Source organism: Moschus berezovskii, chromosome 27 (genome assembly GCF_049115385.1).
Source record: "Moschus berezovskii isolate FMDL1 chromosome 27, NW_MosBer_1.0, whole genome shotgun sequence".
NCBI classification, from domain to species: Eukaryota; Metazoa; Chordata; class Mammalia; order Artiodactyla; family Moschidae; genus Moschus; species Moschus berezovskii.
In genome coordinates, this window is record NC_142486.1 from 28,492,489 (window position 1) to 28,519,537 (window position 27,049).

Here is a 27,049-nt window from a genome sequence, read left to right on the forward strand (position 1 = left end):
TACAGGGTTGCAAAAGAACAGAGGAAGGATCCCAGTAGATGGAGGATACTGACTGGAAGTCCTCTATGGGTGAAGTTCATTTTCCAGCTGAGAACAGGAACCGGATCTTATAAGTCTCCTCATCCCAGGCCTCCTGAAGGGAATAACAGGGTTCTACTCATCCTGCAGAAGCTTCCCTAGAGGAAATACTGCCAGGAACGTCTGTAATTCTCGGAGAGGGAGTGCTTTAATGACACCAGTCCAGGGTGTTCACACTAATAACGCTAATAGCCACATCCGAGATCCCACTTGCCATGTGCAGAGTTCAGTGCTTTTCATGGACTAATGGCGTCCTCACAGCTTTGTAACATAGGGTTTCCTGAAGGTCACCTGGCTTCACCTCTACATAAAGTCCAAGGCCCAGAGTCCCTCACATGTGAAGGTCAGCACCTTGAGGAAGATGGGTTTGGGGACATTGTTTTTCAAAAGGAAGAACTTTTTATGTCACCTTCTCATTCATAGAGTGGCAGCATTTTGACATCACATGTTTTGCAAGTCACTTTGCCATTGCTAACAGCTGCGCCACACACATTCTTCTCATGTTTCCACCTCCTCATGCAGCGAGCATTTAAAAACGCATCTGGGACAGAAGTAAGTCTGTCTATACTCTAAGCAAATCTCCAGTTTGGGGAAGAGGTGGTAAGAGCAATGCCTGCATTTCATGTTTAACTCTGTTAGAACAAACAGACAAGAATCCCACATGGAGGGAAACTGAGATACACCTAGTGGTACTGGAGTATTCTTACTGCTTTTGTGATCTTCCAGCAGCTTATGAGGACTGTTTTGACCCTTATAATATGCTTACTAAGTAGTCTCCAAGACTCAAATGAACTGGTAGAGAAATACTGCTAAAGCTAGTGAAATTTTTAAAAATTCAATTTACATTCAGGTAGAAGATTTAATTAATCACAAGGGGCTTCCGTGGTGGCTCAGATGATCAAGAATCTGCCTGCAGTTCAGTAGACCCAAGTTCAATCCCTGGATTGGGAAGATCCCCTGGAGAAGGGAATGGCTACCCACTCCAGTATTCCTGCCTGGAGAATTCCATGGACAGAGGAGCCTGGCGAGCTGCAGTCCATGGGGTTGCAAAGAGTCGAACACAACTAAGCAACTAATACTTTAATATATGTATGGTTATATTCAGAATTCAGTTGAAAACTTATGGTTTATTTTTAAAAAACAAGATGGTGTATACTGTATCTCAAAACATATTATTTCTGTTGTAACAGAAAGATATCAAAGCTAGTTTAGACAAGAGAAATAGAGACTGGTGGTGAGGGGAGGGGGTGGCGTGTGCTGTTTTCCCGTCTATCAGCTGTTTTTCTGTTCCTCAGTGGACAAGACATGGTGAGCATCCTCCAGTTAGTTCAGAATCTCATGCACGGAGATGAAGACGAGGAGCCCCAGAGCACCCGGTAATGGAGAACGGTTGGCAGCTTCTCTTTGAAAGTATATGTGTTCTTGGGTTTGATAATGATTACATTCATACAAGTTGCTGCCATAATAAGCCTTATTTCATTCCAGATTATATATGAAGTTACAACAACATTCACTTCCTTCAGGGAGACGTTGACATGTTTTAGATAATGTATTTTGTAAAAGGAAATCATTTACTAAAACCTTGTCATTTTTATGGTCTTGTGTCTTAGGGAGGGGCTGGCACAGGGGCCACAGGGTAGCTGCTGTGTGCTTCTGCTTCTGGCTGCTTCTCTTCCTGGGCTTTTGATTGCTGAGAAGTACTGCAGTCGAATTCATTGGTGGCAGACCACACCATCTGTGAATCATCTATTTATCTTATCTCCATCTATGCATCTATCAAGCAGTTTAGTTTTTTTTCCCTTGTTTTAAATACAGTGTTTTTTAGAATAAGTAACGCATCCTTCTGGTTCATATTTCAAAGGATAGAAAAGGTATATACACAAAGGCAGATTTCCTTCTTAGCACTCCCTCCCTAGCTTGTTCCCCTTCCTGAGTTAAGTTGCCGGTTTCTTGTGTATTCTTCAGAGATACTTCATGTATACGTACACCCACGCCAGATGTTTATGCTTACTGCTTCCAGGACCTAAATACTCTGCATGCTGTTCTGTGTCTTACTTTTTTCATTTATGTCTTGAAGTTCCTATAATAGCAGTACCCAGGCACTTTCTCCTTTCAGTTCAGTTCAGTCGCTCAGTTGTGTCTGACTCTTTGCGACCCCATGAATCACAGCACGCCAGGCCTCCCTGTCCATCACCAACTCCCGGAGTTCACTCAAACTCATGTCCATCGAATCGGTGATGCCATCTAGCCATCTCATTCTCTGTCGTCCCCTTCTCCTCCCGCCCCCAATCCTTCCCAGCATCAGAGTCTTTTCCAGTGAGTCAACTCATCGCATGAGGTGGCCAAAGTATTGGAGTTTCAGCTTTAGCATCAGTCCTTCCAATGAACACCCAGGATTGATCTCCTTCAGGATGGACTGGTTGGATCTCCTTGCAGTCCAAAGGACTCTCAAGAGTCTTCTCCAGCACCACAGTTCAAAAGCATCAATTCTTTGGCAATCAGCTTTCTTCACAGTCCAACTCTCACATCCATACATGACCACGGGAAAAACCATAGCCTTGACTAGACGGACCTTGGTTGTCAAAGTAATGTCTCTGCTTTTTAATATACTATCTAGGTTGGTCATAACTTTCCTTCCAAGGAGTAAACGTCTTTTAATTTCATGCCTGCAATCAGCATCTGCAGTGATTTTGGAGCCCCCCAAAATAAAGTCTGACACTGTTTCCACTGTTTCCCCATCTATTTCCCATGAAGTGATGGGACCAGATGCCATGATCTTCGTTTTCTGAATGTTGAGCTTTAAGCCAACCTTTTCACTCTCCTCTTTTACTTTCATCAAGAGGCTTTTTAGTTCCTCTTCACTTTCTGCCATAAGGGTGGTGTCATCTGCATATCTGAGGTTATTGATATTTCTCCCAGCAATCTTGATTCCAGCCTGTGCTTCTTCCAGCCCAGCATTCCTCATGATGTACTCTGCATATAAGTTAAATAAGCAGGGTGACAGTATACAACCTTGACGTACTCCTTTTCCTATTTGGAACCAGTCTGTTGTTCCATGTCCAGTTCTGACTGTTGCTTCCTGACCTGCATACAGGTTTCTCAAGAGGCAGGTCGGGTGGTCTGGTATTCCCATCTCTTTCAGGATTTTCCACTTTCTCCTTTAAGAGCTGTTTAATGTTGCTCTGGGCCTTCTCTGGTAGCTCAGCAGTAAAGAATCCACCTGCAGTGCAGGATACGTGGGTTTGATCCCTGGGTCGGGAAGATCCCCTGCAGGAGAAAGTGGCAGCCTACTCCAGTAGTCTTGCCTGGAAAATCCCATGGACAGAGGAGCCTGGTAGGCTACGGTCCTTGGGGTCACAAAGAGTTGGATATGACCGAACATGCACACGGATGAGCCATATTTTAACTAGTCTCCAATTCATGTTTTAATCTTAACAGACATTCCTACAGCTAGTAACTTTGTACCTATGTCATTTCCTCAAAGTAGTGTTTCTGGAGATTAAAGCCCTAGAAGTGAGATTGCTAGACCAAATAAGTTTGTGTATTTGCAAATTTGACAGATATTGCCAAATTTCCCTTCATGGAATTGTGCCCGTTCACATTCCCGCTGTGTGTGTGTGAGAGGGCCTTTTCCCCCACACGTTTGCCTGGGTATTAGCAAACTTAAGGATTGTTGCCAGTCTGATAGGTAAGAAATGATATTTCAGCATAGTTTTAGTTTGCATTTTTTTAAGAAATCAGGTTAAGTGTCTTTTTTGTATGTTTTAAGACCCATTTATGTTTCCTTTTCTATGAACTGTCTCTGCCCAGAATCCTGTTGATTCTTTGTCATTTTCATTATTACATTTATTCTTTATAAGGGAAATTAGTCCATCCACTTTAATTATTGGAGAAGGAAATGGCAACCCACTCCAGTGTTCTTGCCTGGAGAATCCCAGGGACAGGGGAGCCTGGTGGGCTTCCGTCTATGGGGTCACACAGAGTCGGACACGACTGAAGTGACTTAGCAGCAACTTTAATTATATACAAAGCAATACCTAGTTCCCCTTGAATTTGCTGAATTGTTATAAACAGCTATTTAATGCAGGGAATTGATCTTCATTTATTGATTCTTAAACTGTTTTCTGCACATTTTATCTCAGCTCTATTCTCCATAGTTCTTAAAGCTTGTATTTAATTTAAAAAACTTATCTGGAGAAAATTATTTAAAAACAGTTTGTGTATTTAGTTGGTATCAATAAAAAAGATATTTATCTCCCAGGACTTGAATTCAGAAAGAAAATTTCCCCCTAAGCTATTAATACCTTATTACACATTGAATTTTCTAAATTTATCTCAATTTCTGCCTTCTAGGCCATTAAGTGCATTTCAAATGTGACAAATTTTGTGGAATACTGTGTCTCTAAGTTTTATTTATTTATGCTTAGACTAATACCTTTTTTAAAAATCTAATATTTTTGATTAACAGAATTCAGAATATTGGAGAACAAGGTCATATATCCTTGTTGGGGCATAGTCTGGGAGCTTACATTTCAACTCTGGATAAAGAGAAGCTGAGAAAACTCACTACTAGGATACTTTCAGACACTACCTTATGGCTCTGCAGAATTTTCAGGTAATAAGTCTTTAGTTTCCGGTGAAGGCATTTATGAGTTGGATATAGACTGTGAGAAGTCTCTTTTCTGGAGCTGTGCTACCTAGATTCAGATCTGCCTCTTCCCTTTCCTTTTGGAAGAGTTACTTAACCACTGCATGCCTCAGCTTCCTTATGTGTGCATCAGAGATAGCCTTAATATCCGTTTGATGACATTGTTGTGAGGATCAAATGAACCAATGAGTTAATACGTGTGAAGAGCTGAGAACATGAGCCTGTACTGTTGAATAATGTCCACAGTTTACTTGTTACCATATATAGTAGAACTATATGTAACCTTGCTCTATATTTTCTAAGTCTCCTATAAATGTGTTATCATACTTCCATGATTTTGAAAAAATAAAAATAAGGAAAGAAAAAGAAGATTCCTAGTTGGCACATGTTGATAGAAGATGTAGCAGTGAAATGGATGAAGTTTTGGGGAGTTCTTCTCTTTTTTTTTTGCCAGGCTCTGTGGCATGCTGGATCTTATAGTTCCTCAAGCAGGGATTGAACCCATGCCCCCAGTCTTAACTACTGGACCACCAGGGAGGTCCCTGGATTCGAGTATTTTTATTTAAAGTATTAGCTGTGTTTTAGTAGAAAGGAAATGCTGCCATAAGGAAGATGAGTATGTGTTGGGAAATTGAAATTTGCTTTATACAGTGGTAAATATTGTCATTATTAAGGAATTCTAGCAGAGTAAGGTTTCAGTAGAGGATACAAGACCAGTGGTATTTTGTGTTTATTTATGCTGCTACTTTTATGGAAAAGGAATGTTTACCTAACATTGGAACATTTAATAACTTGGGTGACTCATTTTCAGATGGTGGAAAGGAGCTTGGCCTGGCAAGAATATGAGTTTGCCTGTGTGGCAAAGGAGAAATTTTCTCCTAATAAAAATCCAACACCTGTAATTGAAATTCTCTCTCTTTCTCTTTAGAGATGGAGAATAAAAGTTTCCAAGCAGATAATAGTGAAAGCAAAACTTAGTCTGATTAGCGTTATTGACAGTTTTACTTATTTTGGATGTTTTAGGGCTGACACTACTAAAAACCATGCCTACATTATGTAGTGCTGACTTTCTGGTGAAGTCAGTCAATCCATGATCTTTATTCTTTTTATATCTGAGGCATTCCTATTTCCTACTGGTTTTCTTAGTTCCTACTCTTCCAGGAGCTCAGTGTGGATGAAGGGTCATTGCCTTTGTTCTTTATAACCTCCAGCTGCTGTGAGTTTTCAGTCATCTGAGATGAGGGTGATTCCTATCTCCTTTGACTGGTCTGGGTGACAGTTTCTAGGTTGAGAAAAGATTTACTTCCGTGGTTATAAGACTGGGACTTATAAAATCAGAGGTACGAACATACTGACATGTGAGTGTCTCTTAACAGGTATGAAAATGGCTGTGCTTATTTCCACGAAGAAGAAAGAGAAGGACTCGCAAAGATTTGTAGGCTTGCCATCCATTCCCGTTATGAAGACTTCGTAGTGGATGGGTTCAACGTGTTATATAACAGGAAGCCTGTGATCTATCTAAGTGCTGCTGCTAGGCCTGGCCTGGGCCAGTACCTCTGTAATCAGGTAATGTGGCATACGGGCGATCTCTTAAAGAAACGATGCTTTATTCTGTCCTAGAAGTTTTTCAAGTGTGTTGACCCATTTCTTAAGCAGCTTTTTTTTTCACGTGAAAAGAAAGATGATTTTCTTATGTGCATCTTTAGTCATTTTTATATATAAATGTATATTAATAAGTTTAGAGAGATAAATATCTTTTTTAGTTGCCCAAAGGCAACCACAGTCAACATTTTACTTTATTTCTTTTCAGACTTTGATCAGTCAGAGGGCATGTATGTTTTTATATGGCTATATGTGGCTTTTTTCACTTAACTGTTGTAACAGGCGCGTATCATGTTTTATCCGTTCTTCAAAGTAAAGTATATTTTTAACGCCTTCATGATATTCCTTCAAGTGAGTGTGTAGTATTTAATTTTATTTTTTTTCTTTTTGGGCAGTTAGTGTTCGTATTCTTTGGCTTTTTATGACCATTTTTGGGAAATTCTCTTTGTATAGTGCTGTTATGGACATCTTTGTGCATAAAGCTTTTTCTGTGCTTTGGGTTATATTCCTCAGATGGATTTTCAGAGCCAGTCTAGAATTATTAGATCAAAGAACATTACCCTTTCCTGGAGTTTATGAAAGCTTGATTAGGGTGCTACCTTGAGTCAAGAACTTGTTAAGCCTCTTGGCCAAAAACATTTTAAAGCAAAACCCATAGAATTGGAGGGATTGTCTTGTAAGATGGAGGAGTCCCCAGGAGATCCATAGGGGAAACTCGGGAGTTGAGTTGATTCTGAGCCTTGGTCACTGGTGTCGAGAAATTGTGTCCTCTTCTCTGGAGGAGGGCATGGCAACCCACTCCAGCATTCTTGCCTGGAGAATCCCATCGACAGAGGAGCCTGACAGGGTATAGTCCTTGGGGTTGAAAAAGAGTTAGACACGACTTGGTGACACATCAGCAACAACAAATATTAACCTAAGTGGACTAAATCAGGTCGGCAATACAGAGTGTTTTTACCCATTTTCACATCAAAAAAAAGAAATTGTGCCCTCTTCTTAAGGATATACAAAATGAGGAATTTTATAATATCTCTATAGGAACATGAAACAAATTACTTATTGAGTAATTGCTGTGAGCCAGCCTCTTAGGGGCTCAGAGCTGTCTTGGGACAGCAATTGAGTCTTCAAAATATTGTGAGGATGTTAAATGGGAAAGGCAGGTGGCAGGCGTTCATGTTTTAAAAGTATGTACATGCTAATGTGCATATATTTTTATACCTGGAAAAATATATTTATATAAATACATTATATTTTTGCCTAGAAAATATCTGGAAAGTTCTGTACTAACCTGTTAACAGGGGTAATGTTAGTCACTCAGTCGTGTCCAACTCTGTGACTCTATGGACTGTAGCCTGCTAGGCTCCTCTGTCCATGGGATTCTCCAGGCAAGAATACTGGAGTGGGTTGCCATTTCCTCCTCCAGGGGATCATCCCAACCCAGAGATCGAACTTGGGTTTCCTGCATTGCAGGTGGATTCTTTCCTGTCTGAGCCATCAGGGAAGCCCAACAGTGACAGACTGGTGGCTTAATTGGTGGGGTCTGAGTGGTGGGGGGAATGGGACGACATTTTCACTTTTAATTTCTGTAATTATTTATTGTGTGTTTTACTTGGGTTTCACTTTCATAATTTAGAGCAAAGATTCTTTACAGGAAAAAAATGTGAATAAAATACTCGTTAAATTTTTGGTCTATAAAGGCTTACAAGTCTTAGTTTTATATAGAGCAATATGCTCAAATGTTAAAAAATTCTTAAAACATAATCTCCTTAAGGATTTGGAAGCTAAAAATGAAGAATATAAAATTTATTTGACAATTACTGTCTTTATAACACTGACTTCATTTCTCTTGAGATATGTACATCTGTTGGTCCATATTTATTGTTTTTTAGGAATGGGTAGGCCCATAAATATGTTTTATTCTTCGAATACCTTTCAGTTCAGTTCAGTCGCTCAGTCGTGTCTGACTCTCTGCGACCCCATGAATCACAGCACACCAGGCCTCCCTGTCCATCACCAACTCCTGGAGTTCACTCAAACTCATGTCCATCGAGTCAGCGATGCCATCCAGCCATCTCATTCTCTGTCGTCCCCGTCTCTTCCCGCCCCCAACCTTTCCCAGCATCAGAGTCTTTTCCAGTGAGTCAACTCGTCACATGAGGTGGCCAAAGTATTGCAGTTTCAGCTTTAGCATCAGTCCTTCCAATGAACACCCAGGATTGAATACCTTTAGGTGGTGTTACTTACCACTAATCCTTGGAGGGAAGATCCTAAATTACCCCCCAAAATGCTAAAGGCTCAGCTTGTTTCTCCATTTCGAAAAGTTTTTTGTTCTTTGGCATATTCTAAAATACAGCAAAGATTAGGTACTCATTTAGAAGATGAGTTGATAGTTAATCATTCAGTTGATGCATTTAGAAAATTTTACATTGTCTGTATCCTCTTAGAAGACAGCTCCTGGAAATTTACCACCCCACCCCTTGCCACCAGTTGATTTTTTTGGCTTGACTCTCTATATGTACTTTAACATCTATACATTTACAATATTAAGTGTTCCTAAGGGAATGATTGTTTTAAAAGAATAATTGTGACTTAGAAACACAGTCTTTTGGGGACGTAAGGGGATGGAGACAAAGATCCTTCTTGTGAAATTGCATGTTTCTTCCTTCAGCTTGGCTTGCCCTTTCCCTGCTTGTGTCGGGTGCCCTGTAACACTGTATTTGGATCCCAGCATCAGATGGTAAGCTCTGATGGTAAAGTTTATAGTGGTAAAATATAGTGGTAAGCTCTGATGGTAAGTTTATAAAATAAGAAAGAATTGTGTTTTGAAACTGTATCTTCCTTTCAATTGTGGCTCTGTTCACTGGCCCCCAGATAATTATTAGCTTATTCATGGATTGATTAGATCTTCCCATTGCCTAATATGTGCTTCCAGGTTTGAATGTCCATACAGGTTGACTGGCGTAAAGGTGAGCAGCACCTGGCTCTTAAGGAGTCTTATAATCACTGTATCACCTGCTTTAAGTAGAAACATGGAGTTCGATTAAGCATCAGAAATTCCTTCTAAAGCTCATCCTTTCAAATGGTTATCACTGTTACCCGGATTTATGAATGGGCAGATTTTGAAAGTAAGGTTGTTTATCATAATCCTTGGGATTGGATTCTGCTTATTTTCAAACATACAAGTGGTAAGGCTTTCCATACTGAAGTCAGAAGCAGAAGGGATGGGTTTTAGGATTCTCCATCTCCTTTTCAAGGTAGCTAGGTTTTCAGGTTTACATACATCATCGAATAGCAGTTCAGTCACTCAGTCGTAGTCGTGTCCGACGCTTTGCGACCCCGTGGGCCGCAGCACGCCAGGCCTCCCTGTCCATCACCAGCTCCCAGAGCGTGCTCAGACTCACGTCCGTCGAGTCGGTGATGCCATCCAACCATCTCATCCTCTGTCGTCCCCTTCTCCCACCTTCAGTCTTTCCCAACATCAGGTTCATTTCCAATGAGTCAGTTCTTTGCATCAGATGGCTAAAGTATTGGAGTTTCAGTTTCAGCATCAGTCCTCCCAATGAATATTCAGGACTGATTTCCTTTAGGATTAACTGGTTTGATCTCCTTGCAGTCCAAGGGACTCTCAAGAGTCTTCTCCAGGGGACTTCCCTGGTGGTCCAGTGGCTAAGACTTCATGTTTCCAATGCAGGTGGCCTGGGTTCAATCCCTGGTCAGGGAACTAGATCCCACATGCTGCAGCTAAAAAAAAATACCACATGCTGCAACCAAGACTGCAGGAAAGAAAATAAAAAGTTGTGGGGGGCGGGGGAAGAGTTGCAAAAAAAAAAAAAAGAGTCTTCTCCAACACCACAGTTCAAAAGCATCAGTTCTTCGGCGCTCAGCTTTCTTCATGGTCCAACTCTCACATCCATACACGACTACTGGAAAAACCATAGCTTTGACTAGATAGGACCTTTGTTGGCATAGCATTAGAGATAAATTTTTTACTGTTTTTGTGGCAGCAAGGGGACCAGTTTAAGAGAATTTTTTAATCATAAATGTTTTAAAGTAGATGTTGGTTTTGTGTATGGAGTTTCTAACTTTAATCTCCTTTAGCTGAGTTTTCTAGTTAATCTTCAAGTAAAATGATTTTGTTTTTCCACCTATAATTAGAGGGATAAAAAGGAAAATTGTCTAGAAAAGAATTGATAACTTTTGAGAGCATCTGCTTCATTCAGAAGTTATCGTTTTTCCTTGTATAGCTTTGATGTTGGTTGTCTCATGTTTTTGTCGTTTGTCTTTCAATCCCAGGATGTTGCCTTCCTGGAGAAACTGATTAAAGATGACATAGAACGAGGAAAACTGCCCTTGCTTCTTGTTGCAAATGCTGGTAGGTGTCATGAACCTGAAACTTCCATTTTGGACATACAAGATAGAGGATTGAAAAAAAAAAAGAAGATTGGTACTTAGCCTAAAAGAGATCAAGTCTTAAGAATGTGAGGTAGATGGTATCAGTACCATGGTGAGAATTGTAATAGTAAAATGTTGGTTTGTTTTGGGAGTTCTTGCTTGTGTGTATATACTTTTTCATTTAGGATGTAAGTGCTTTTCTACTCCATCATGTGCTCCTTTCTAAATTGAATTTTTAAATGTCACACTTAAATCTCCACATTTGAGAATGCAAGTCAACTACCGCTTTCTGCTGTGTTCACCAAATTGTATTCAGCATTGTACTTGAAGCTCTGGACAGTGCGGTAAGGCAAGAAAAATAATTACATGACATACATGACATGACAAAAATAGTTACATGACAGATTAGAGAGGAAAAATAAACTGTCTTTATTTACAGATGGCATGCTTGTAAGATAGAAAGTCCTAGGGAAACCGCAAAGAACTGCCATTGGAACTAATAATCAAATCTATCCAGGTTGCAATGAATAATTGAAATTGAATTGTAAAGGCCATTCATAATAGCATCAAAAAACCCTTCATGGATAAATGTAACAAATAATGCAAGATGTATACACTGAAAACTATAAAATGTTGCTGAGAGAAATTCAAGAAGACCCAAATAAATGGAACAGTGTGCCATAAACATGGGTTGAATGACTTGATATTATTAAGTCAGATCTCTCCCAAATTAATCTATTATTATTAATAGATTATTATTATTAATCTATTATTCAACTCACTCCATATCAAAATCTTAGCAGACTTCCAATTTCTTATAGAAATGGATCAATTCAGTTCAGTTGCTCAGTCGTGTCCAACTCTTTGCAACCCCATGAACTGCAGTACGCCAGGCTTCCGTCTATCACCAACTCCTGGAGCTTACTCAAACTCATGTCCATTGAGTCAGTGATGCCATCCAACCATCTCATCCTCTGTTGTCTCCTTCTCCTCCCATCTTCAATCTTTCCCAGCATCAGAGTCTTTTCAGATGAGTCAGTTCTTCACATCAGGTGGCCAAAGTATTGGAGTTTCAGCTTCAGCATCAGTCCTTCCAATGAATATTCAGGACTGATTTCCTTTAGGGTGGACCGGTTGGATCTCCTTGTTGACAGAAATGGATAAGCTGATTCTAAAATTTATATGGACATAAAGTGGTCTAAGATGAGTGAAAATCATTGTGATAAAGAACAGCATTGGAAGACCTACCTTGTCTGACTTTTAGAGTTACTATACAGCTGCAGCTAGAGTATGAGCTTAACCGAAGAAAACAGAGTTCAGAAATAGACTCATCCATAGAAATATGGTCACTTAGGTTTTTTTTTACAAAGATGCCAAAGGTAATTTAAAAGGAAAAGGAGAGTCTTTTTTCATCAGTAGTTTCGGAACAGTTGGATATCAATATAGGAAAGCTTGAACCTCAATCTATACCTCACTCTACATGCAGATGTTAATGGTAAATAGTTCATAAGCCTGAACATAAAAGCCAAAGCAGTAAAATTTCTAGAAGAATATATAGAAGATCTTTATGACCTTGACTGAGGACAGATTTCTAGGGACACAAAAGGCAGAACCATAAATTGGGCTTTATCAAAAATTAAAAGCTTTGCTGCCCAGGGAACTATATTCAATATCTTGTAATAACCTTAATGGAAGAATCTGAAAAAAAATGACTTTGCTCTCAGGTGACTGAGTGGCAAAGAATGCCAAGCAGGAGACAGGTTTGATCCCTGGGTCAGGAAGATCCCCTCGAGAAGGAAATGGCAACCCACTCCAGTATTCTTGCCTGGACAATCCCATGGACAGAGGAACCTGGCGGGCTACAGTCCATAGGGTCACAAAAGAGTCGGACGTGACTTAGCGCCTGAACGACAACAATACCTGAAACTAATACAACATTGTAAGTCAACTATAATTTAACAAAGGAAAAAAAAAAAGCTTTTGCTATCCAAAAGACCATGTTGAAAAAAATGGAAAGGCAAGTAATGTAGGAGAAAATATTGGCAAAACATTTTCCTGACAAAGGACTCTATCCAAAATATACAAGGAGCTTTCATAATTCAGTATTACAGATATAAATAATACCATGTTTAAAGTGAACAAGATTTGAGTAGACACTTCACCAAAGAGATACATGAATGTATAAGCACCGAAAAAATGCTTAACATCATTAGTCATTAGAGAAATGCAAAGTAAAACCACAATGAGCTACTACTATACATCTGTTAGAATGGAGAATATAAAAAATACAGCACCAGACACCAGTGAGAATGCAGAGTAACTGACACGCTCAGGCTGCTGTAGAGACGCAATGTTTTTACCTGAAAACAGCCCAGATCCCCCTCTCCTGGTGAATGAATAAATTGTAGGATAAACAAATCACGGGCTACTAAGCAGTAAATAAAAATAACTACTGATACACATATCAGCATGGATGAATTTCAGAAGCGTGCTAATTAAGTGCCAAAATCCAGACATAAAAGAAGTTACATAGTGTATGATCCATTTATATGAAATTCTAAGAAGATAAAACGACAGCAAAGAAAACAGATCACAGTTGTCTGGGGCCACCGAGGAGTGGAAAGAAGAGTGAAACTTCAGGGGGGATGGAAATTTTGGGGTGATGCAGGTTACACGCCTTATACGTTTGTCAAAATTCATTGAATCGACTGAAGCAACTAAGCACGCAGCACGCACATAAATGAGTGGATTTTATTGTACATAAATTATACTTCAGTCAGTAAAGTTGATTATTTAAAAACAATAATTAACAGAAAAAGCATCCATCCACCTTGTTGCCACCAGAAAAACTGTGTCTTCTGCCTGATTTAGTGTATATATATTTAAATAGAACCAATGTGCTATCAATCACTTAACAAATGGAAGGGGCTTCAGTTTACATGTGGTTGAGTGACTTACCAGTGTGACCACGTTGCCTTCTCCAGATTCAGCATCCCAGTGGTGAGCCAGCTGACGATGCCATAAGATGAAGAGAATGTGAATGTGGCCTCCAGTTGCTTAAACGCAGCATGGTGCTTTTATGTTTTGCTGGCTCATGTGACCCAGCCCATGCCTTGGCCTTTGATCTTGTTCTGGCTAAACTAAATGTGTCATTTAAGATTTTTTTTTAAATTTGAGATGGGTTTGGGTTTGGGAGGTGGAGTTTTCACCTTTGCCCTGGCATAGCCCCTGCAAGAGAAGCACTTGTCTTAGTTGTGTTCATTGAAGCAGTTGGTGAAGATCTGAAGTCTTACTAGGTGGCTTCTACTAACCGGAAATTTAGGATGGTTGGGAGAATGCCGACTCTTCATTTTACTCATGTTCTGTGAGGAGGGTCTTCCCAGCAAAGCCTGCCATGTAAAATGTCACCAAGGGGGTGGGTCAACGTGTGTAATGTGTTTAAACTGACTTCAGAATGCTTTCTAAATTTAAACAAAGAACCCCTTATATTGGGTTAAAAAAATTCATATTATTTTGTATAGAAAGTGAAAGAAAGTGAAAGTTGCTCTGTCATGTCCAACTCTTTGCGACCCTATGGACTGTAGCCTGCCAGTCTCCTCTGTCCATGAAATTCTCCAGGCAAGAATACTGGATTTGGTTGCCGTTCCCTTCTCCAGAGGATCTTCCCAACCCAGGGATCGAACTGAGGTCTCCATCTATTTTTTATAGAGGACACATCTAAATAAAAATAACCCAGAAAGTGACAAAAAGTAAGAAGTATCTCGGGCAAGGGCTTTCCAGGTGGTGTAGCAGTAAAGAATCTGCCAGCCAATGCAGGAGACACAAGAGACGAGTGTTCAATCCCTGAGTTGGGAAGATGCCCTGGAGTCGGAAATGGCAACCCACTCCAGTATTCTTGCCTGGAAAATTCCATGAACAGAGAGGAGCCTGGCAGGCTATAGTCCTTTGGGTCACAAAGAATCAGATACGACGACTGAACACACACACACCTTGGGCAAATGCTGACAGAACAAAAGTACTATAGCAGGGTTGCTATGAGATAAAATAGACTTCATAGTAATAATTCATGGCATGTACTCAGAGGTACAATATGTATAAATGCTTATGAATATAACTTTGAAATATATAAAGGAAAAGTTGGTAGAATACTGGTATAAATTGACACACCCACAGTCTTGGTGGGAAGCTTGAATATATTCTGAAATAGATCAAGTACGTAGAAAATCAGTGTATATAGACATATAGAGAGAGGATTTAAATTGACAGCAAGCTTGATTTTTTATTTTTCAAAACTTGAATAATCCTTGAGTAATCAACTTTCAGTGGTTGATTTTAAGCCAGTTTACAAGGCAAATCTCAACACAACAGATATATTACTTCTCTCAAGGGGAGAGAATGTGTATAGAAGCTTTAATCCTGCTGTAAAGACTCAGAAAGTATTTGTGTCCTTTGTGTGTGTTTTATCCTAGGAACTGCAGCAGTGGGGCACACAGATAAGATTGGGCGTCTGAAAGAGCTCTGTGAGCAATACGGCATCTGGCTCCACGTGGAGGGGTGAGTTGCGGGGGGTTGCTTCCATGGTGGGCCTGCAGAGTGCCTGGGAAGAGCTCACTCTGCTGTCATGTTTATCTCCAAGGACTCTTTGGTGAAGTGAAAGTGAAGGTGCAAGTCACTCAATCATGTTCGACTCTTTGCGATCCCATGGTCTATACAGCCCATGGAATTCTCCAGGCCAGAATACTCTAGTGGGTAGCTGTTCCCTTCTCCAGGGGATCTTCCCAACCCAGGGATTGAACCCAGGTCTCCTACCTGGCAGGCAGATTCTTTACCAGCTGAGCCACCAGGGAAGCCCAAGGACTCTTTGGGTTGCAGATAATAAAGAGATCTTATTGGCTCCCATAACTCAGACCAGTGTTAGGATCGGCAGTAGGCACCATGTAAGCCAAGTCACTTGGCTGAACTTCCTCCGTGGTGGCTCCATCTGGAGGTAGATAGCCTTTCCTGTTCTGGTGCAGAGTAGCTGCAGCAACTCTAGCCACCTTTCCAACTTTGCGTCCAGAGGGTCAGAAATCCTGCCAGGAGTCATGCTGAGCCAGTCGCTGTGGCCAGGGAAATGTGATTCTCTGATAGTTTAGGTGATTTCGAGGCTGAGGTCTCACAGAGGAGGTGGGGGTGGATTCCCAGAAAGCCGCTGGAGTGCTGCAAAGACAAAAGGCAGGGAGGATGTGGGGCAGCCCTGGGGGTCCACTTCCAGCACGTCATGCATACACAGTGCGGTGCTTATTGTCCCTCTGGGAAGTGTGATGACTTGGATATAATACCTACCAAGATAGAAAGTAAGACACTTATTACACTAGATAAGTAGAAGCCATCCCCCGAAACATTTTAATTAAAAAGGATTTTCCTGAAATTTGTATAATATATGTACCACACTTTATGTTGCTGTTGCAAATGCTACCAACACAGCTGAAAGACATGTAAATGTCATTGTCGAACAGCACAGCCCTGTTTTGTTTTTCCTTTTTGAGGGGATAAGTACGTACTTAGCGAATAAGCAGCGGTAAATAATTAGCTCTCAGGTCTGTGTTTTTTCTTCCAGTGTGAATCTGGCAACCTTGGCTCTAGGTTATGTCTCCTCTTCAGTGCTGGTATGTTGTTGATTTACTCGATACTGTGTTTTTAAGAAGGAATTTAAAATCACTTAATCCCTGATGGTTTTATGAATGGAAGAGGGTGTTGGGTTGACTGGATCCTGAGAGTCTAACAGGAAGTTGTTCTCTCTGTGGTAGGCCGCAACCAAGTGTGACAGCATGACGCTGACTCCGGGCCCGTGGCTGGGTTTGCCAGCTGTTCCAGCCGTGACCCTCTATAAGCATGACGATCCTGCCTTGGTAAACTTCCTCTCACTGGGAGGGAGTAGGGAGTGGCTAGTAATCATTGAGTCTGGGGGCAAAATACAGAAAAAGGAAAAAGTATATCTTTTCCTTAATGCTACATCTGTGATTTTTCATTAAAAAAAATTTTTTTTTTGCATAAGGGAAACTATGCCATATTTTTTTTTCTATTTATTCTCCCCATACTTTCCCATGTGTATGAAAAACTTTTATCACTGTATAATATTCCATCATTTAAGTGCCACAATCATCCTCCATTTATGAACTTTTAGGCTGCTTTCAGATTTTTGTTACTGAAATAATGAGCATCACTCGTGTTTCAAATTACTGCTTAGACTGGATTCCCACAGTGGAATTAATAATTAAGATTATTTTAAGGCTCCTGATCCTCCACATTGTCTAAAAAGTTATAAAATGATGTAGTTCTTAAAAGCGTAGTGATGGTTCTTGTTAGTGAACCAATTAGTGATAGGCAACTGCGAAATAAGTTTTCAGTGATTCTTAAACAGTTAAGCCTTGCTCATGTGTTTCTGGCCGAGTATTTGAGGGTGCTCAGAACAGCCTTGGAAGGGGTTACCTCTTGAATGGCTAAGAGCTCCAGCTCTGGGATGAACCTGTCTGTATTCTTATCCCGGCTTTGCCACATGTTAGCCACGAACCCTTGGAAAAAGCAAGGTCTCTGAGCCAAGCTGCCTAGAATACTTTGCTCATGCAGTTGCTTGATGATCAAGTAGAATGCAAGCCAAGCATAGCATCTGGCACAAACCGAGTGCATAGTCAATGGAAAGTGGTTAGTTCTGCTACGTGATTTCATTGGCTTTAAGTGATAAACCCATATTGACTTGTTTAGACTTTAGTTTCCGGTCTTACATCAAATAAGCCAGCAGACAAGCTCCGGGCCCTGCCACTGTGGTTGTCTTTACAGTACTTGGGACTCGATGGGATTGTGGAGAGGATCAAGCATGCCTGTCAACTGGTGAGTGGAAACCTGAAGTTCGCACAAGTCACAGATACTCCATGGCAGAAACAGACAGAAAAATCCTTCACTGATTTACCCTGCCTTCAATACCTCACTGTCTGGATTTCCCTTCTCATAAGCAAGCAGACTAATTGCCCTACATATATAGGTTTCTTGTTCAAAGTTCTGGGAGAGACTGCTGGGGCTGTCCCAGCATTTGTGTCCAAATGAAATCAGATTAAAATGAAAATGCCGGTGTCAGCATGGGGGAGAAAAGAAGTCACGGTGACAGCCAAGGAGTGGAGGAGGATATGGAGGCCGGGATAAGCGTTCCACTTGACCAACCGACTCTTGAGGGTAAAAGAATATGATGGCTGGGGGGAGTAAGGCTGGCATGGATATTTTTAACACCCACTGGCTTGGGCTCCCAAATTGCAAGGCTTTAGGGACAATTCTAATTCTCTGCTTGAGGTGTTCTAATTGTGAAAGCTATATAATTCTGTTGTAGTTCAGAAAACAAAAAATGCCTTATGTACGCAGTTTTTGAGAGCTGAGTTCTAAGTCTACAGCATGATGTCACCTTTCTGTCCCTCTGATTTCCCACCTGTAAAATAGAGGTGATGATGTAGTGAAAGATTGTCATGAGGACTTCGTGAATTTGTACATGTAACGCTCTCACAGTAGGGCCTAATCATATGGTAAGGTATGCTGCTGCTGCTGCTGCTGCTAAGTCGTTTCAGTCGTGTCCGACTCTGTGCGACCCCAAAGACGGCAGCCCACCAGGCTCCCCTGTCCCTGGGATTCTCCAGGCAAGAACACCAGAGTGGGTTGCCATTTCCTTCTCCAATGCGTGAAAGTGAAAAGTGAAAGTGAGGTCTCTCAGTCGTGTCCGACTGAGTGACCCCATGGACTCAGCCTACCAGGCTCCTCCATCCATGGGATTTTCTAGGCAAGAGTACTGGAGTGGCTTGCCAGTGCCTTCTCCGGGTAAGGTATGCAGATAGTTTTAAAAATAAATCTTTGTTTTCCCTGGTTGAGGAGCTAGGATCCTGCATGCTGCATGGGTACAGCCAAAAACAAGAAAAAATAAATCTTTGTTTTAAATATATTACTGGAATTCATACATCCTTGTGTCATTTTTATATTTAAAAAAAAATAGTATTTTCATATTACTGTAATAGGGATCCTGTTATAATAGGATATTTTTTTTTTATAATAGGATATTTTAACATGAGTTTCTAATGAAATATAAGCATTCTAAATTACGGGGTTTCATTTTTACATTAAGTAATATTAAGATTCATGCTCATTATGTTTACAGAAGCACATTTTTAAAAACATGTTCTCGTGGGGCTCTTGGCTCTCATCTTGAGGTTTGGTTCTTCGGAAGGAGAAGCCTTCATTGCCATGGTAACTTAGTTTGGGGAAGGTTGGAGCACTCCAGGGAGAGGTGTTCAGCTCCCTTTGGTTTACAGAGTACAAGAGCATAATGATGACATTAGCCACCAGACACTTGAGGTCCCTGCACTCTGGCATCTACCTGCCAGAAGACGCCACAGTGGATCGCACACCCTCCTGAGGACTGGCCTCCGCTGCTGACTCGCGCTGCTAAATGCACATGTGCAAAGCCCACAGAGGTTTAGCTGGTGTGGTCTCCCATGTCCCGTCCTGCCTTGTAGTCCACACCGGGCTTCACTTTCCCAGAGAGCAAAAATCAGTGTCCTCCTCCTCTTTCTCTTCCTTTTTCTCTTCGTCTTCATGGGAAGCAGTTCCAGAATGTTTACACTCAGTACCAAGCACTATGCGGCACCATAGGGCACCATGGATGCAGGCTCTCATTTGGTCTCTGCAGCTCCCCCAGAATATAAGGTCCAGTGATAGCATATTAAGAATTAGTTTCCAGGACTTCCCTGGCGGTCTGGTGGTTAAGATTCTGCGCTTCCACTGCAGGGGCCTCAGTTTTCAATCCCTGGTCAGGGAACTAAGATCCTGCATGCCACTCAGCATGGCCAAAAAAAAAAAAAATTACTCCAGTAATATTGACTGTATTCCCCATGACTTATTTTTTAATAATTGCAAGTTTGTACTTTTTACCTTTTGAGTCCCTTCACTGACCTCCCCCAGCTGCCACCTCTAGCAGAGACCAGTCTTCTCTGTAACTATCAGTTTTGTTTTGTTTTAGATTTCACATGTGAGATCATATGGTATTTGTCTTTGTTTGAATTATTTCACTTGGAGTAATGCCCTTAAGGCCCACCCATGTGTGCATGCTAAGACGCTCAGCTGTGTCTGACTCTTTGTGACCCTATGGAGCCCTTCAGGCTTCTCTGTCCATAGGAATTCTCCAGGCAAGAATTCGGCAGTGGGTTGCCATGCCCTCCTCCAGGGGATCTTTCTGACTCGGGGACTGAACCCTTGCCTTTGTCTCCTGCATTAGCAGGTGGCTCCTTTATCACTAGCACCAGCTGGGAAGCCCTAAGATCCACCCATGTTGTTGCAAATGACAAGATTTTATTCTTTTTTTATGGTTGATTATTTTCCATTGTGTGTGTATATTATTATATGACCTAACATCTTAACTCATTCATCCTTTGATGGACACTTAGGTTGTTTTCGTATCTTGGCTATTGTAAATAATGCTGAAGTGAACATACCTTGTCAAATTAGTATTTTCCTGTTCTTCAGTGCAGATAACCCATGTGGAATTGCTGGATCACATGGTGGTTCTATTTTTAATTTTTTGTGGAAGCTCCATGTTTTCCACAGTGGCTGCACCAACTTACATTCCAACCAAGGGTGCACAAGGGTTCCTTTTTCTCCACATTCTTGTGAACACTTGTCATTTCTTGTCTCTTTGATGACAGCCATTCTCCCAGGTGTGCGGTGACATCTCGTTGTGGTTTTAATTGGCATATCCCTGATGATTAGCGATGTTCCATGATGATGATTAGCATCTTTCCATGTGCCTGTTGTCTGGAAAAATGTCTATTCAGATCTTCTGCCCATTTTTTAATTGGATTGTTTGGGTTTTTGCTATTGAGTTGTATGAGTTCTTCATATACTTTGGATTTTAACAACTTATTAAATAAATGACTTGCAAATATTTTCTCCTGTTCCATAGGCTGCCCTTTCATTTGTTGATGACTTCCTTTGCTGTGCAGAAGCTTTTTAATCTGATGTAGTCTGCTTGTTTAATTTTGTTTTTCTTGCCTTGCACTCAGTATTTTTTTTAAGTGAATGAATGACCTGTATGTTGCTAACATGCCAAATTCATTTATATCTAATTAGCAAAAGCTTTTCTGGAATCACTAAATGTAATTGTAACTGGCATATTGGGGAATATTTGCAGATGTTGAAATGCAAAAATTGGCAGCCACATTTAGAAATCTCTCAAATCACAGATGGCTTTATCTGCCCAAGATCCTTATTTGCAGACTTGCAAAGACCCTTATGAAAACTACTTCTTAATATGAAATTACATGAAACTGTTTTTGTCATTTGCAGAGTCAACGATTGCAAGAAAGTTTGAAGAAAGTGAACCACATCAAAATCTTGGTATAGTATATAATTTGATCTGTTTCTTAAAGTTAGTAACTTTTACCTTCAGTAACTTAGCATGATTTTCTCCAGATTTGATGCATGTCCATGGAATTGTGGCAGCTCCAGTTAACCACCATTCTTTGGGAAAGTCATACATGTCCTGATGACTGAATTCTGCAGTTAGCGGAAAGCCTAGAAATTTGCCCCATACTCTGTTTGAACACCTACAGTGCTTTTCAAATAATCCATTCACAGTTTTTATTCCATTAAAATTTAAAATTGCACAAAGATGTAACAAGCACCATTGATTTCTCCTGTCCAGGGATTTTTAGAACACCCATCGTCCTCAAGTGGAAAATCGTTTTGTCTCTGAGTGCTTTGGGCCACTCTTTGTGAAGCCCTCTGATCCCAGAGAGTATTTGCATGAAGGGGCGTTTCTTTGACAATTCTACACGATATAGTTAACTTTAAAACTAGCGTTTGGGTTTATTTGGGGTTCAAGCGAGTGCAGTTTGTGTCCACTTCAGTACGTGGTTCGGTTTAAGCGCCTGATCAGGGGCTGCTCCCCTCACCACCTTCTGAGTACTTGACCTGAGGTGACTCCACTCCTAGCTTGGAAGGGGACAGTGGCCCCACCGGAGAAGCAGAGGATCAGTGTAAGTCAGGAGACGTGGGTTCCAATTTCAGCTGTGCCACGGGGGCCCCATGACACTGACTCATTCTGTTAACCTCCCAGGCCTGTGAGCTCAGCTGTCGGTGAAGGTGTGTTGGTTGGACACTGTTGATTGCAAACAGAGAGACTAAATTATGGACTGGAAGGAGCACGCTGGTGGGGTACAGGCAGTGCTGGGCCTGTGTACTTCCTGTCGCTCCTTTGCTGAGCCCTCTGGGGCTCCTCCTCACTCCTCTCCTTCCTCATTCTCCTGCAAACCAGGAGGAGCTGATGTTGCTCACTAATTGCCAGCTGGTTTGGACTTCTTTGTAAGGCCACATACAGCCCAGGCATAACCCTGTCCTTCCTTCCTTCCAATGGTTGCTTTACTCAATAGAGGGGACAGTCACTGGCAGACACCATGAGGCATTGTGGCTTGTTAGTGACCCACCACCGTCATCGTCACCATCGCCACTGCAGCTGCTGTTTATGATGTACTTGCTGTGATACTCAGTCACCTCCACGCCTGTTTCATTTAGCCGTCACAGATCTCCTATGTGCGTGCTGTTCCCGATACCTGGAAACACTGTTCCCTTAATCCTTCTCATTGCCGACTTCTTATCCTTCAGGTCTTAGTTCCCACATATCACCTCTTCAGAGAGGCTTTCCCTGAGCCCCCACACCACCGGAGTAACACCCACCACCATCCATCACTCTCTGCTCAGGGTGTTTTCCTTCATCATTATTACTGCCTGAAATTGTGAGCTCTACTCGTTCCTTGTCTCTTTTTGTCTGGAGAAGCCTTGTAAAGTCAAAGACTTTTATCTGTTCATGATTTTATATCCTACGCCCAATGTGGTACCTGGCATACAATAGGTGTTCAAGTGTGAATAAATACAGACTCTGTGAGTTGGACACAGTGGCTATTCCTTTTTTTTACTGGGGAGGAAGCTAAGGCACAGACAGGATAAGGAAGTGGCGAGGCAGCATAGAGCTGGGGCGCACTCTCAAAGCCTGTGTCTTCCGCCAGTGGACCCTCTGTCTCAGGGTAGTTACAGGAGAATGGATTCGTCTGCCTTGGTGGCTTGTTAGGAGGGGCATATCAGCCAGTGTGTGGAAAGGCAGAATGGAGACCGTCAGGCACCATACAATGGAAGTAATTATTTATTGTCTTTTGCTCCTTGCTACAGCCTGTGTCTGGTGCTTTCATAGGTGCTGACTTGTGAATCCTCACAGTAGGCCTCTAGGCTCAAGCAGCAGTGACTCCATTTCTGTGGCTCAGATGAGCTGTGTGTCCGGAGTCCCAGAACTAGTATGTGGCAAAGCCGGGACTTGACCCCAGTATATCTCAGAAAGCTTCTCTGCTGCATAGCTGCTCCCTTCTCCCAGCACCCATGACCTTCTTCCTTCCCATCTGGAGGGCCCTTCAGGAGCCTCTCCCATTGCAGAAACACGGACCCACTTCCCACTTCCCCAGCTCAGCACCTTCAGTGCCAGGGCCGGGGGTGGCACTCGTGACCCGCTTTCTCAGGGTGCCAGTTCAGTCTCCTCGGCAATTGCATTCTGATAAGGCTGTTGTTTTACTGGACTCTTACCAAGCACTTGGAGTGGATTCTAAAGTCGGCCTGTGAGGGGAAACTCACACTGTCACCGTTACACCTAAGAATTCCAGAACGCCTCTGTGGGACAGTGAGCGTGGTTTCATGTTTATGTCTGCTGCCTTTTAAGGTTTTAGGTCCTTAGTGTTCCGCCACTTTGACCATGATATATCTAAGTGAGGTTTTTTTTCTTCAGTCCTGTTTGGGACTCGTGCTGATTTAACATGAGGATTCTTTTTTTTTTTTTTTCAATCCTGTAAAGTTACTTTTTTCAGATATGTCATCCCTTCAAGGACACAGCGAGCTGCACACTGAACCTGTCATCCCGCCCTCCATCGGTTTCTTGGGCGCCTCCATCTCTTTCTCTCTCTGCTGCCTTCTCGTGCCTCCCTTCAGATCCTCGAGTTCAGTCACTTATTCTTGAGCAGCATCTCATCTGCTGTTTAACCCATTCACTGCGCTTTTACTTCCAGTGACCTCTTTGATTCTGCGATATTCTTTTCAGTTCTTTATCAAGTTATTCTGTTTTATAATCATCTTTTTAAAACAAAGATTTCTGGTCCTTTGTCTCTCCGTTTAAACACAGTGATCGTCATGTGTTTCCGATGGTTGTTTCAGTCTCAGTTTTGGGGGCCACAGATTGTCCCCTCAGTTGTGTCTGCTGACTCTTGCTTCCTGTGTTACATAATTTTTCTGTTACAAGCGAGATTTTTTTCGCTGGCCTGGTTTCCCAGCTTTAGGAGTCCCACGGAAGGCGTCACACACAGGTGCAGAGCACACCTGGTGTTTTCATTTCTCATGAGAGAATTTTTTGTCTCTCTGCAGAGCCTTAGGCAGAATTAAGCTTTCTTACTGATCAGTGGGTGACGTTTTTCACCTTTTTTGTGAGCCTAACAATGATTTGAACTTCTTTTGGTTATTGATTACATTTAATCATGCATTTCAGGTATTTAGAAGTGATGACTTCAGTATTAGCTTGGTTTACCATGTGGCCAGAACCAGCCCTGGACAGTTTCTTATGCACACTGACATTGAGACCACTGGGCTCAAAAAAGTAAGAAACGGAAGACTATAGCAGTGTTGGCACTCAAGTTCTACCGTGTTCTGAGAATAGCAATGTAGAGTTTTGTCACTTTGTTACCATTTACTTTTTATGCTTACTCCATTCTATATAAGTATTAAGCCACTCTGGATGACACCACCCTTATGGCAGAAAGTGAAGAGGAACTCAAAAGCCTCTTGATGAAAGTGAAAGAGGAGAGTGAAAAGGTTGGCTTGAAGCTCAACATTCGGAAAACAAAGATCATGGCATCTGGTCCCATCACTTCATGGGAAATAGATGGAAAAACAGTGGAAACAGTGTCAGACTTTATTTTTGGGGGCTCCAAAATCACTGCAGATGCTGATTGCAGCCATGAAATTAAAAGACGCTCTCCTTGGAAGGAAAGTTATGACCAACCTTGATAGTATATTAAAAAGCAGAGACATTACTTTGCCAACCAAGGTCCGTCTAGTCAAGGCTATGGTTTTTCCAGTGGTCATGTATGGATGTGAGAGTTGGACTGTGAAGAAAGTTGATCGCTGAAGAATTGATGCTTTTGAACTGTGGTGTTGGAGAAGACTCTTGAGAGTCCCTTGGACTGCAAGGAGATCCAACCAGTCCATCCTGAAGGAGATCAATCCTGGGTGTTCATTGGAAGGACTGATGCTAAAGCTGAAACTGCAATTCTTTGGCCACCTCATGCAACGAGTTGACTCACTGGAAAAGACTCTGATGCTGGGAGGGATTGGGGGCAGGAGGAGAAGGGGACGACAGAGATGGCTGGATGGCATCACCGACTCTGTGGCCATGAGTTTGAGTGAACTCCGGGAGTTGGTGATGGACAGGGAGGCCTGGCGTGCTGTGATTCATGGGGTTGCGGAGAGTCGGACACGACTGAGCAACTGAACTGAACTGAACTGAAAAGATTTATTTGTTTATGTGAAGTTAAAGGAGATAGTAGATATGAAAGCACAAGAATTGACTCCATAAATAATTGGCAGATTCAAATCTACCTGTTGCTTAATCGGACTTACACACGTTTGTTCCTTTGAACAGCTTAGTGGGGAGGATCTTGGGCCTGTCTCCCCAGTTAGCATGTCCTGGTGTGGCCTTGGGAAATAGGTTTCAAGACTAGAATTGTAGCGCTGGAGTTGTTGAATGCTTGGAGAGCCCCTCACCCTCTACCCGCCCCCACTTCTCCAACACCACCGTCTGTTGAGGGCATTGGCACTCCCTCTTGTGTCCTGACCCCGAGGGGACGCTGACGGCTAGCTGCACATTTGTTCAGTGGAGAACACGAACCTCGGGCTGGGCAGTCTTAATGCAGCAGCCGTCTTCATCTGTTAGGAAATCTGTTAGTGAAGGTGGTTGTCTGAGGCCCGTCCTGAATGTCAGTGCCGCTTCGATGATTTAGAGAAACACAGCCTCAGTTCTAGACTGTGGTTATGCACGCGCCAGCAGGACTCACTCCCGCTCAGCGGGTTTCACACGATGAGCAGAGGATGAGCAGAAAAGGCTCAGCCAGTCCTGGTTGCGGCGGCCTCCCTTCTGGATCCTTGAAAGCTTAGACTCTCCGCGCTGATTCTCGTCTTTCTTGATCTTTTGTGTTGGAACCGTGTTTATCCATAATTATCAACATTTCCTTCTGCTCCTCAGGGTACCAGTGTCAGACATTATATTCTTAGGACTGGCTTATAATTATTTCTAAGAATTTTACTAAACCCTTGATTTTGGTTTCTCTAGCGACTGAAATTAACCTTTGAACTTGATGTGGTTTTTTGTGGTGGGGGTTGGTGGTTTTTGGTTTGTTTGTTTTCTTTGTTGGGTGTTTTGTTTTTTTTCCTGCTGCGCAGCTTGTGATATCTTAGTTCCCTGATCAGAGATTGAACCTAGGCCCTGGCAGTGGGAGCACTGAGTCCTAACCACTGGACCACCAGGGAATTCTCTTTATGTACTTATTAAGGGCAACATCTGCAGCCTCGTTTACAAGCTTGCCGTTTGATTTTGTAGGTGTTTGGAATTTACTGTCACTTGGTAATAATTTAATTCCATGTTTCAGGTGGAAGATGAGCTCAGTTCCCCAGTGGTGGTATTCAGATTTTTCCAGGAACTACCAGGTTCTGGTAGGTGATTTTTAAATGAGGGTTATTTTTCTGTGTGTAAGGACTTTGAGTGTTAAACCACTTCAAGTTAACTAGGTAGTACAAAATATTTTGATTGCTACAGTCTTGTCATCATTGCAAAAAATGTAATAAGGTTCACAAGAACTCCAGGCCTGTTTGTCTTAGCACTTCACTGACAGTTTGCTGTGATTAAACCAGTGGTTTCCAAGTACCAGTCCCTGGACTACTGCTGGAATGAATGAGAGAGAGCCCTTGAAAACAGAGTTGGGGGCCCTCCTTCCTAAGTGTTTTGATTCAGTAAGCGGATTCAAGAATCTCTGTTTCTAAATAATGTCCCAAAGGCGCCCTGCTTAGTCCAGGGCTCCCTCATGTTTCACCCGACAGCCATGGACCCCATCCCAGACTGTTCTCCACATCCTGTCACCCCCTGCCTGTAGCCTGCGTGTCTTCCTGTGCCTGATGGGTGAGGTCCAGGCTCTGGACCAGGCCTCACGCGGCCGGCGAGTCCAAGCCCTCCCCTTC

The 27,049-nt window shown here is 42.1% G+C and overlaps 1 protein-coding gene across 1 annotated transcript in view; it reads left to right on the forward strand.

Moving 5' to 3' along the window:
* The window catches only part of PDXDC1 (pyridoxal dependent decarboxylase domain containing 1), a 57,314-nt gene that overhangs the window by 20,383 nt on the left and 9,882 nt on the right, over nucleotides 1–27,049 (forward strand). The window contains exons 4-14 of the mRNA XM_055409537.2: nucleotides 1,374–1,454; nucleotides 4,547–4,693; nucleotides 6,103–6,292; nucleotides 8,997–9,065; nucleotides 10,622–10,700; nucleotides 15,190–15,274; nucleotides 16,320–16,368; nucleotides 16,510–16,611; nucleotides 17,465–17,590; nucleotides 21,077–21,127; nucleotides 26,464–26,527. Coding sequence (XP_055265512.2) covers nucleotides 1,374–1,454; nucleotides 4,547–4,693; nucleotides 6,103–6,292; nucleotides 8,997–9,065; nucleotides 10,622–10,700; nucleotides 15,190–15,274; nucleotides 16,320–16,368; nucleotides 16,510–16,611; nucleotides 17,465–17,590; nucleotides 21,077–21,127; nucleotides 26,464–26,527 — 1,043 coding nt within the window. The remainder of the gene's footprint in view (nucleotides 1–1,373; nucleotides 1,455–4,546; nucleotides 4,694–6,102; nucleotides 6,293–8,996; nucleotides 9,066–10,621; nucleotides 10,701–15,189; nucleotides 15,275–16,319; nucleotides 16,369–16,509; nucleotides 16,612–17,464; nucleotides 17,591–21,076; nucleotides 21,128–26,463; nucleotides 26,528–27,049) is intronic.